The sequence below is a fragment of the Apus apus genome, chromosome 3 (genome assembly GCF_020740795.1).
Source record: "Apus apus isolate bApuApu2 chromosome 3, bApuApu2.pri.cur, whole genome shotgun sequence".
In the NCBI taxonomy this organism is placed as follows: Eukaryota; Metazoa; Chordata; class Aves; order Apodiformes; family Apodidae; genus Apus; species Apus apus.
Genome location: NC_067284.1, coordinates 68700817 through 68713416, shown reverse-complemented (window position 1 = coordinate 68713416; position 12600 = coordinate 68700817). Strand labels below are relative to the sequence as shown.

The 12600-nt window shown below is 35.1% G+C and overlaps 1 protein-coding gene across 2 annotated transcripts in view; it reads left to right on the top strand.

Annotated features, from left to right (window-relative positions):
- SYT14 (synaptotagmin 14) overlaps positions 1–12600 on the top strand; it is a 59880-nt gene that overhangs the window by 44935 nt on the left and 2345 nt on the right. For both annotated transcript variants that reach the window (XM_051614857.1, XM_051614856.1), the window contains exon 5: positions 9744–9933. In XM_051614857.1, the coding sequence (XP_051470817.1) occupies positions 9744–9933 (190 nt within the window). The remainder of the gene's footprint in view (positions 1–9743; positions 9934–12600) is intronic.

The window sequence follows — 12600 nt, the reverse complement described above, 5'->3', positions numbered from 1 at the left end:
CTTATGAGGTTCTGAGAGCCCTTATTTGAATGTTGTACATCCACCACAATTCTCAGTTAGGTTGCATTTCTAGCCTTCATTGCTGGACTTTTTTTCTAAGATACAAGGCGAACAGTTTGATTCCAATTCTTGCTGACAGTCATTGAAAACAGAGTTAATAAAAATGCTCTCAAAGTAGTACTTGTATACCTTTCTTGAGATATACTGGCCAATGGGGACAGTCAAAGCATTCTGAATATAGATGCCACTGCCAAGACAGAGTTAATATAGTCCACCTGGCCTTCAAGTTTTTACAGGGTTTTTTTTTTTAAAAAAACCACCTGCCAGCATAACACCAGGGCTTTCTTAAAAGCATTTGCAAAACTAGAACTTCAATTCAACTTTAGGTTTCAACTACCTTGCTGATACCCAGATAGGAGGCAAGTTCCTAATTTGGTAACTAGATCTGTTACCATGACCCTCAATGTAGGATACAGGGAAAATTCTTTGATGTCAGCAATGTAAATAATTTAATCTATTTCTCTAAATCATTGGTTGGTCACATAGCCAGAATAAAGGTTGTGTGTTGTCTCATTATCTGTGCACTGAGTAAAATAACAATTAAAAACTGTCATCTTTTGTGTTTAATGAATGAATTCCTTGAAAAAAGTTATTTACTCAATTTGATCACCACAACCTTTGGCATTAGGATCAGCAAATATTGAAAACTGTGTTTCAGACTATTTTAAGTGTATGATGATGCTTTTCAGTCTCTACAAAGCCTCCAGTCAAATGACAAGTTGTGAATTTTTGTTTTAGATTAAATGAAAGTAATCCTCTTGAGCAATATTTTCCTCAGAAAGCCAGTCCATCAGTGACAAACAGATTGCCTCAAATTGTATGTCTAGTTTTGATAATCTTTTAAAAAAATAAAATGGAAGAAGCTCATCAATACATAAAGCTAGAAAAATGAGAATTTTGTCAGGTATCTGTGAGATACTCAGATGATCATTTTCTGTGGAATAAGTATGATTTCCCAACCTGGACTGCAATTTCAAAGAGCAGTAAGGAAAATAATCATGCTGTAAAAACATATTGTAAATTTCCCAGAAGTGGCTTTGTAGGAGTTTCAAGTAAAGATTATCAAGATTGTTACTGGCATGAAATTTCCACTTTTGAAGTTTACAAGCTGCTGCTTAAATCTTCCTCAAGCAACTCTTTCTTTGGTGATATATTCTTTAACTTATGAATCCAAGTTAATTTTCGGTTTCCCTTAGAGATACCAAGTTTCCCAACTATTTTATTTTCTTATAATTTGAATTCTTTATTGTTTGCTTGTATCATCTCACTTTTATTCCTGTCTTTCAAGGAAACAACAAAAAGGAAAAACACAAAACAAGTTCTTTTGGCAGGTTTGAACACCCTGCAGCAAAAGCATGTGCACAGTTTTCCTCTAATTTCTTTCCATTGGGGGAAATCCAAATCAGAGATGTTACACAAACAAATGAAGTTACCTAGTCTGCAGTTTTGTAACTTACACAGTTAGGGAACTTGTCATTTTGATTTCTGGTTTACTTACTGGGTGATTCTTATTCTCCTGGGCTTTGCAGTAAGTGTTCATTAGTGTTCTTCATTTCAGACTTGAGGATCATGCAGTAATCACTTCTTTTGTGTATTCAAGCAGCCAGTATTTGGTATCAGACAAACATCTGTTCATAGGGTGCCTTTAGCAAGGGATCCTTTTAGTCTTAGTGCATTAGCCTCTTGTCAGGCTTGGCCTTCTTACTGTCTGACCTTGAGCTGCAGCTTTCACAGCTTCTGTGTTTCTGCTGGGCTAATCAGCTGTCAGGTGGCCCCAGGAGAATCCAGGGTATGTCCACTTCTTGCCCTTCTTTGTGGTGTGTATGATAGCTCTAAGAATTCACTTCATGCAGATCCCTTCCAACTTCCACCTGGTGGTCCTCCAATCTTGAGATTAAATGTGACCTGAACAAATCAAAAGGGGTACCACTAGCAGTTTAAATTAGAGCCGAACTGTTTATTGCAAATAGTATAGCTGACAAATGCATTATAAACATACCCTTAATGTTAGGGATTTGTTCATTGTCAAAAATAATTGCATTAATTTTTATGCAATCAAATATTGGTCCATAGATCAACTACTCATAAATTATGCTTATTGTTTAGATCATTGAATCTTTTTCTCATTTCCCACTTTAAAAGAGTGTAATCAAGAGAGAAAAGAGAAAAATTAAATTACTTGCTATTGGTCACTCCAACACACATAAAGGGTAACTCCATCTGGACAGAGCATTGTAATTTAAAGAAGTCTGTGGTCATGGAAGCTGTCCTGCAGTAACATCTCCATGGTCTTACAGGTCTGACAGGAGTAAAGAGAGGGAGAGGTGTGAGTGAGTCTCAGTAGGAGCTGTTAGCGTATCTTCATCAGGAGTGCAGGTAGAATGTCTTCTTTTTGTGTCAGATGTTCTTAACAAAATTGCTAGCACAAACATCTTAACAGCTTTTAGTGCTTGAATGTTTCTTTATGCTACATGTGTTATCTCAGAAAACAGAATTCAATAATAAAAGGCCTCTTGCCTCTTTTCCTCCCCTTGCCTGTGGCAGTATAAAAAGCTGGTAATATGAAAACACAGCACTTTTGTAAATGCTGTAAATTCCAATGTACATTCATTTTCAATTGCCTCCACTGCTGCTCAGGTTTGCTGTGCAAATTTTAGGCCAGTTTAGTCTATGAAACAACTAGGACTTTCCATAATGTGACAAGGAAGCCAAAGGTAGAATTTTAATGCAGACAAATAGAAGTCATAGAATAAAAATTCATTTTAAATTACTTTAAAATAGAAATTTGCTTAGTATCATCAGGTATCTAAGGAGGTTTTTATAGTTCTGTACATTATTATATAAGATAAATTAAAGTTGTACATCTAATTTTGAAGGTTTTAGTCCCTTGACTGCAGTGAATGAAAGAACTATTATTTTTTATTTGATCTCCATTTTCCAGTGTTTCCTCTGTGAGAAAATGGTGTGTTTGTAAAATTATCGTCCAGAAGTTTTTTTTTCTCTTGAGAATAAAAACTGAGGTTGAGCAGAAGCTTTTGATGAGAAATGTGAGTTTTATCACTTCAGATAATCTGATTTTCAGCTACATTAATAGTAGCTTAATAACCAAAACAATTCCATATTTTACGCGAATACTATCAATGTTGGATGTGGGTTTTTGCCCAAGATTTTTCAATTGGAATTTGTGAATAGGAAATCCTGGTAACTTTTAAAACATGCCATCCTACCCCAAATAAGAGTGTTTTTTTCTCCTAAAATCAAGTCACATGCTGGAAATATTATTAGAATGTTAACTTTCGTGTTTGTTATTTAGGTTGACTTCGATATTAATATTGTAAGGTGTGAACTACATGAATAAAAATGCACATTATACTTAATTGGCATGCTCTTCAAGGAAGCTATTAAGCAGAACAACCAAATAATTACCTGTCATAAATAATGATGCTTTCCTAAACTTGAATCTTTGTGAGGTGCCTAAAGAGATGTTTCAGTGTTTGCAAGTTCAGGTTATTAGCTAAAAGCATATACTGATACATGATACATGGATAACTGCGTGTTCTCTTCGTTTTACTATACAGGACCACTAACCAATAGGAATTGGAATTTCCTACCTAACATGTTGTGATGATAGGTAGCTTTGTACAATTTCTAAAGTGTTTGTTTTTTTTAAAAAAACTCACACTAAAGCAAACACAAACAATAAAACCCCCCTAGAACCACATTGACACCATTTAAATTCAAGTATTTTTTAAAATCACCAAAGACTCAAAATGACAACATACACAAAAATAAAGAACTTTTTTTTTGACACTTGCTTCTTCATTTAAGTCTTATTTTGCAATATCTTTGCTAAATTTCAGTATTAATCTTAATAATGAGTCTTATTATTTCAAACATTTAATAGTGTTTTGAGCATCGTGTAATACTTGAGTTACCTTTAGAAACAAAAAGTTGATACTTCCTGCAGGTATTAGTAGACAGAAAGAGTATGAATTGTTTAGTTTCAGGAACTTTATTGTTATGAGTATTTCCCTTTTTTCAAGTATGTTGGTTCTCACAGTTCTTCCATGAGTCAGGGGAAGAAGAAGCCAAAGTGACGAAGAACTGAGGCAAACAACTATGCAAAAGCATCAGAGTACCCAGTATAGCACGTAAGTGAGATTTAGCTAACAGAATTCAAAATTATAAAGTTACATTCTTTGACATTCCTAATTATATTGCATCCTTCTGTTTTCAAGACTGAGTTCTTTAGGTGGTTTGATTTCTCTTTCCCAGGAATGATCTTGATATTTTTTCAAAAGTATTTTAGCTTTGAAACATGTGTTTATAAATTATCTAGTGCTTAAGCCAATAATGAAGGATGTGGAGCCTCAAGGTTCAGTTTTCTCCTCCTCTCTGCCTCTCAGAGCAGAAGTAGGGACTAGGCTCCAGGCTAAAGAGCTGGTCTGGAGCCTGTTTGATGCCTGAGTGCTCTCATCACCTCAGCAAGCATTTGTCTCAAAGTGGAGCAGTAGCTTCAGGGTTCAGGACTGGACTGGTGATAAAGAGAGAAGAATACTTTTATCTAAAATACAGGATACTTGGATTCAGTTCCCTTTTGCCTACTAAGATTCAAATTTACTTCCCTAACCTTTCAGTTGCATTGATATAGAAGTAGAAGAAAGTAATGTGCAAAAAAGTCCTTTAAGAGATTAGTGTTATAACATTAACATTTAAAATTTGAGAGAGACATTTTGACAAGTAACATGCTGTGAATCTGATTTTTGTTGCTGAAGGATTGTCAGCAAGGTTTCATCTTTTCCTGTGTATATTTTGAAAAGGCAAGAGAATCAGATGTTCTTGTTTCATAAGCCTATGGAGGCATGATTTTAACCTGTGCAATGAGGAAAAAGAACTTTTAACTGCCCTCAGAGCATGACCACATTATTCCCTGTGGTTAACTCCAGTTGGCTTAAGAACAGATTTTCTAAGCAGAACTTCAGGGTATAGAAAAATAACAGTAGGAGATGAATATGTAAATAGCAAATACCCAGTTTCCATGGAATTATGGTGAAGAAAGACAAATAAATACATTTTACATATATTATCATTGTTTCAAATAGAGGATTCTGTATGTTGTCAGAGAACAGAGAAAAATATTATTGAAAATACTTCATAGGCATTCCAGTCTGGTGTCATGCATTACAGGTTTTCACTTCCATTTGCACTAAGAAAAAAAGAGTATTCTTTTTTTGATGGCCAACTTTTGTACAGTAGGAAGATGTGAAATTCATGTACAACTTAATGGGAATATTTTTATTACATACTTATTAAAAAATTATGTTTCTTTCTCAGATATCATATGCAAAGAATTCATCAATGACAATAGTTTGGAGAATTAGGAATTACATTTTTGTAGAATATAACACAATCATCTTATAATCCAGTGAAAAGCAGTTATTCTGTGAAGTGTTGACAAAAAAAAATCCACCTAACTTTATTATAAAAAATATATTCCCATATATTATTTATAATATATGGGAAAGTTTTAAGCCATTTGCTAAAAACTCTGTGTTATAGAATTGAAAAGCTGAAAAATTATAATTTACTGTAGTAAGACTGATCCTTGAACCATGTATTTGGAGTAGACTTTACTTGATTTTATTTTTTTTTGCTTGTGTTTACTGTTAATAATTTTTGTTATGGCTAAATTGACAAAAATAGGTTAGAGATTTAGCATTAATCTCTGGAGACAACCTCAAGAGACAGGTCTTTGCACTGTGGCCAGATCATCAATACCTTGACAGTTCATCTAAGTTCTTAATAATCTGCCATTAGGTTTTGCAACAGTTCTTACTGGGTTGTTCTGGTGTTTCACTGACCTTGAAAGGCTTTTGCTATTATTGAACCTTAGCCCTTTTCCCCCCGGCTTATTAAAATATACACAGTGTTTATAGGGGAAGAGAGGAAAGAGTTATAAAAATAAACTTATGTAGACAGATTATTTCAAACAAATAGTATCTTTTGGTCTAAATATTATGTTTCCCCCAGTGAAGCTGCAGTATCAAAGTGGCCTACAGATAGATTGAATGCAGATCTGTATAGAGATGAAAAGCATCTGGTAGCACTATAATGTTGTTGTGAGTTGAAAGCTTCATTCTAGCTAAGTTTATATTCATGTTGTAGCAATTAGCAATTTCAGTGTTAATATATTAGAATTTGGCACATGATCATGAAGGTTATATTTTGAGCAGGTAAAAATGTAACTTCTTGTCTTGCTTTTTTCATGGTGGGTTTGTTAGCACTCTTCTTCAATTTTGACTGTGTACACAGAAAAACCCTCTAATCAGAGAGGTTATTTTCAATTCTAGTTCATCTTACGAACTTAATGCAAAGTCAGGATACCTACCAGCAGACGTGATTATCGCAGAATATCTCACTTAAAGCAATTAATGAATTTCCACAATGTGAACAATAAACTGTTCTGGAGAAAGTACATTTAAGAAGACATGTAATACTCAGTATCTCTGATTTTAATTTTGTCCTGCAGTGAAAAGTCTTTATTCTGTTGTTGATCTGAGCCCTATTGATCTCAGCTGTGTCTTTACCTTCCCTGATTCCTGTTTCTTCTTCTCTTCCTCATAGGGTCTTCCTGTTTTCTTTCAAAAGAAAACTGACAACATACAACTTCACCTTCCCCTTTTTCTCATGTAAACATAATTTGCCCCTGAATTCTCTCTTTTCTCCCTTATCATACACACAGAAATTATACTGTGGCTTGTGTAATTTAATGTCGCTTTTACCCAGTAATATAAGTCTGTCCTCTGATCTGCCTCACACCTTACTCCTTTTTATTTTTCTTCTTCTTAATGTCTCACTTTCTTTTATATTGGTATTTTTCAATTCATAACTGAAAAAGAGAGTATTTTTAAAAATATATTTGAGTCAGCATGAAACAAAATTTCTTGGAGTATTTTTTTTGTGAAATGGAAAAAAAAAGTTAAGATTGTTTCTTCAGTGAATTTGGTTACCTTGTTTTAATGTCGTTAAGATTCTGTAGCCACAAGATTTTGTAGGAAGGAGATTTGTAAATTTATTATACACTAAGGATTAAACAATATGTTTTTGTTCATTTCAAACCTGCCACCTGTCTTGTAACAAGAGGCAAATATTTTTTGTTAGAAAATATTGTAGCAAAGCATTAAGTTAGACCCTCTCTCCAGAATTTCTTCAAGGCTAGATCTACCAGTTCTTTCTGTGAAACAGTTCTAAGGTACAGCCACTTAGTCGCATTTCTGTCCACTTATAGATTTGAAGCATCACCTAGGTCTTCTTATCTCACCATTCAACTGAGAATGTGAGATCCTTTTTGCCAGCCTTCACAAATGCAGTCTTGTCCTTCTCACATCCACTCAGGATTCTGCTATAAAGGAATGATATTTCTAGCCCTTCCTTACGTAACTTTGTAATGTCACACTCATTGCATTTTCAGTTGTTTTCCCCCTTCTCTGTTTTATCACACAGAAGCTACTTGTCTTCCCTTTCAAGATACCTCTGGACTCACTCCTTCTCCATCATCACTCATTTACTGTTTACTACTTCTAGCATTCTAAACCTTATTGTGATACCCACTGTAATCAGTTCAACTCTGTCAAAAAGTGATTTAGACTGAGTCCCTATTAGAACATCTGTAAACTGTACAAATAAGTCACAATTGGGAAAAAGTGGTATCATCACCCCTCTCAGTACCGATGGTTTGTAAGGGAGTGTTACCTAGCTGCTCACTTGGTTAAGTCTTTCTTGTAGACTTGCAGCATGACCACAATGAAATTTGAGACCTAAGCTTTTGAATGGTATCAGGTTGACTCTGGTCAATTTCCTGCCCCCCAGAAATAATAAGGTGAATAAGCACCATAAGGATAATGTATTACAATTTTATAAAACCAGAAAACTGAAGTAATATATGCAGTTGTCACAGGCTGAAGCTTTCAGGTGTACAGTATGTACTTTTGACTGCTGAACGAAGTCATCTTTCTTTTAAATTGTCCATTTTGCTTTTGAATGTTGAAGTTAGGACTAAAAAATTCTGTTTTGTGAATGCCAAGATCCAGAGAATGAATGTATAATTGTAAATGTCATTCATTTCCAGCAATTCACAAGTTGCAACCCATTTGAAATTTATTCTCAAAATTGAATGAAGAACTTTCGCAGAAATAACCAGAGTTTTAAAATTCAGAATTTACCGCTTGAGGTATAGAAGTCAGAATTTTGTTGAGCTCCTTCTTGAGTAGTAAGAACATATTTGCTAACAAGAGTGAGTGTTTATTAATGAGGAACTGGATTGCTACTTGCAACTTCTGCCAGATTTCTTGGAAATGTTCTTTTGAGAAGTACTAATTAAAATGTCAATATGAAGGATATTATTGTAGGTTCATAATTTATTCCTGTAGGTATTGTGTATTCTATAATTTGAGATTCTGTAATGCATTTGGGTTTATATGTCAGATTAAGTTCCTTGCTTTTAAAGTTAACTTTCATCTTGATGAGGATTTGTGCTATTTAGGTTTTAGGACTGATCTTGTGCCTATGTCAGCTCTTGCTGGAACTGATAGAGACATTTGGAATCTGGAAGAATCAACTTCACAAAACCATCATGACTCCTTGAAAGAGTGCTGCCAGATTCCCATATGAGTCAAGCCATGCTTGAAAAATCTCTGGATCCAATTTATGTTTTTTTTTTTCTGAGAGAATCCTGAAGGGATGTACTGGTAATTCACAGATATTTTCTTGGGTACCAATAAAATTCCTTTGCCATTGGCAGGGAACTAGGAAACTAGGTTCCATCCAGTTTCTTGTTCTCAGTGCTACAACTTTTCTGTGCCAGTGCATGAAATCAAGAAGTCAAAGTAGAAACAACTAGGGTATGATAAGCATTACTATATTTTTTTAATATTTATTTTTTTTTAAAGCCAGTAATGAGGAGTTAAAATGATAAAAATGAATATTAGAAACTCCTGTCAAAGATATGACATGGTGAAAATGCATGAGAGATCTGAATTTTTTGGCAGCTTCTAGGGTGGAAATTAAAGTGTCACTTGCTGAGCCTTAGGATGGCATTATTCCTTTCCTATCCAAGAAGAAGGGTCTATTGCAGTTCTCTATCCCTGGATCAGTTAAATTCCTTGTAAGCTAATTTATTCTAGTCAGAGTGCGTTTTTCTACTTGCATGTGTTCTGTTATTTTGCTGCTCATAAATTCTCAGTCTAGAGAATAACCTTTACAAAACATGAATAAGAATTTCCTGCATTTTATTACCTTCAAAGTTCCACTAGTATTTTCCATTTTTGGAAAGTAAAAGATCCAAAGTTCTCCAGGATGCTGACAAACTATGTTGCAGTTCTTATTTTAGCAATTGAAGTAAATAGGCTGCTTTTCCTCTTCTGCTATTATTTCTCCTGAATTATGAAGTAACTGAAACACAAAATTAAGAATTATTTTAATTCTAGACCGCTTTAGTATTTGTTGCCTCTAATATGTGCAAACTGAGTATATATTAAGGATGTACATTGCTTATTGAGTGATTGAATGGACTTTCTGTTATTGTCAGTAAGTTGCTTTCCTAATTTTCTATGTGTTATGCTAAAAATGGACTTCCCAGTAACATCACTCCATAAAATAGACAAAGCTTTTGATCTGTTTTATAGGGTTGTGACTCTCAAATGAGCACGTCAGAAGTGTCCTGCAGTGGAAGTACCTCCTCTTGTCAGTCTCTGGTACATGGCTCAGCTCCAGAAATCCTCATTGGCCTCCTTTATAACGCTACGACTGGAAGATTATCAGCAGAAGTGATAAAAGGCAGCCACTTCAAAAATTTGGCAGCAAACAGACCACCCAGTGAGTGAAAATCTTTTTTCATCCTAATGCTTCTGTACTGGTGGGGCTCTCAGTAGCAAGGACTTCAAACCTATCATTTAGTCTTACCCAATCAAAATGAAATAGAGCAATCATCAACTAATCTGTTTCATGTTTTATATTTCTCGTCAGTTGGGGAATAGCAAAAATCTAAAATTCAAAATATTAATTGTAAGTTGACAAGACTGTTTTAATTTTTCATGATGACTGACTAATAAATTACCTTTCTCATAATGATTAATTGCTAAATTACTAATGCCTCACATCATAGGCCAAGAATTAAGTTAGTGTTTAAAGAGAAAGTACATGCCAGCTAATATTAATATAAACACTCGGCAGTTACTGCTTTCCTAGTGGGGTTGATACTGTGGTCTTTAATTGCCTACATGTCTGTGTATATGTGGTAGTAACTTGGGAATGTCAGTGAAGACAATGGAGAAACAAATCAAGACCTTTGGCATATTTACTGTGCAGGACTGTTCACCATTGGAAAGGACTTGAACTGTGTGCTCAAGCATTTGTTCAAAAATACATTTGTCGGAAATATCTGTGAATGTTATATACTTCTAAATTGAAGCCAGATGGAATGTCACACACACAGAATTCTTTGATATAGCTTGAGAAGTTTCAGTAATTAACTTTTTTTTTAATTATTTTTTATTGTTTTTTAGATTACAAGTCTGATTTACATAAATTGTAGCCAGTCATACCTACCTGTTCTTGATTTTGTCTGGAGGCTCACGTTTTAGCCCCGTTTTCTGTTTATTAATCCCCAGATTTGTATGGCATAGCAGATTATCTGGCACTACTAGATTATGTATCAGGCTGCCAACATTTTATAAGTGGTTTGCACATTTCACTTTGTCTTCAGAGTTTAGGAAGTAAGCCAAACAACTTGAGAATAATGCTCTCCTCTTTTTTTCTTGACCGATGTTTTATTCCATTTGTTAATCACATTTGGCTCAGCCTTACTCTGCTTTGCTTTCTCTGTACTTTTCATACTGATGGAGCCAGACTTTGTTAATGTGCACAGAGAAGGAACGCAAACGAAGAATCTCTTACACTTCTGTCTAATGAGGTAGCTGCCGCAGAGTCACCTATTGGGAGACAAAGTGTAGAATTAGATGGGGAAAGCCAAGAAGGCCCAAGGACACTGGAATGGGAGAGGAATGAGCAGGAGACAGATCATGGAGAGCTGAGACCATGTGTTCCCATAGAGCAAAAAACAGTAGGTGGCTTATGCTTACCTTTCTGGAGTCTTTAGAGAAAGGCAAGTTTTTCTTAGTATTTAGAATATACAAATTAGGTGGGGGTCCAGTACTTGTTTTGAAGACAGGTATGTTCATTCCCTGGTATGTTAATTCCCAAAATGTGCTCTGTCGGCCCGTGGTGTCTGGCTAACAGCTGTGTGTGTCACTGAGGTAAAAAAATCACTTTCAGATTGCAAGAAAGCAGCATAGAATGTGGCACATAGCCTTGGTCTGTCTGAACTTGTTGGAGGGAAGATCCTGTGTGTTACCTTTTGTCATCCCCTATGAAGGACAGGGGGAAGTTTTGATATTCTTAATTATTGTCCAGTTGTGTTTAGTCAAATATGGATTTGCAGTTCTCTTGTTTCTAGAAATCTGGAAACTAATGCACTTTCTGGGTCTGGTAAGAGCATGTACAGAATATTGTGGAATCCAGATTTCTCCTGTGGGCGGTTTAGTGCCATCTCCCTCCCCACTGACATTGGTAGCACCTTCTTGTAAACTCCTGGACCCAGGTGCTTACCACTGCCCTTTCCTAACTTCCTCTCAAGTACATTGTAGGACACACCTGCTGCTCTCTGTGCCATGATTTCCACAAAATGAAATGAAAACTAAGGCACATAGGGTTGATGATGAAATGCTCTGATCAGATTTGTTGTTTGGACCACCAGTGGTCCAAAATCCTGAGAAGTGCTGCAGTGTACATGCACAGGCTGGTTTTCATTCAGGTCTTGAGATACTATAATAGAAAGGGAAGCAATTATTCTTTCCTACATGCAATACTTTCTGTAGTTTAGGGGTTATGAACCTATGCAATTTTTGTGAAATGATATGGATTAAGTTCTACATCTCTGCTACATGGTAGTATGTATATACTCCTCTGCTGCATTTTTTTGTGTTATATAGTAACTAATTTAGCAACTGAGTACAGGCAAATTAGACCAAATCCTGCAGGTAATAACAGCTGATGTTAGAATGTGCCTTCATTTCTCTGTGTGAGTTAATACTTTGTCTGAAAAAAAAAGGTGCTTCATAGTATCCTTCAAAATTTTGTTGAAATGAGGTATGAGCTTTTGCACATTAAATGCATGTGTGTGGATGCATGCACACACACATTAAATCCATAAATCCATGGATTTTAACAAGTGAGATCTTTAAACTTTAAATAGAGGCCCATGGTTGAATTTCAGATGTAAGCATCCCTCAGCTATTTTTAGAGATAAAATCAGTCATTCTCATGCCCAAGTCCATCACTGCTGAGAACTCAAGTATTACAATCAAATATTTGCATCTCTAAAAGCTAAGGGCAAAACCAGCTTAGTTTTCAGTTCAGTGATTTTTCATTTTATTGCTTGTAATATATGAAGTATAATTACTGTGCACAATTTTTCTTAATATG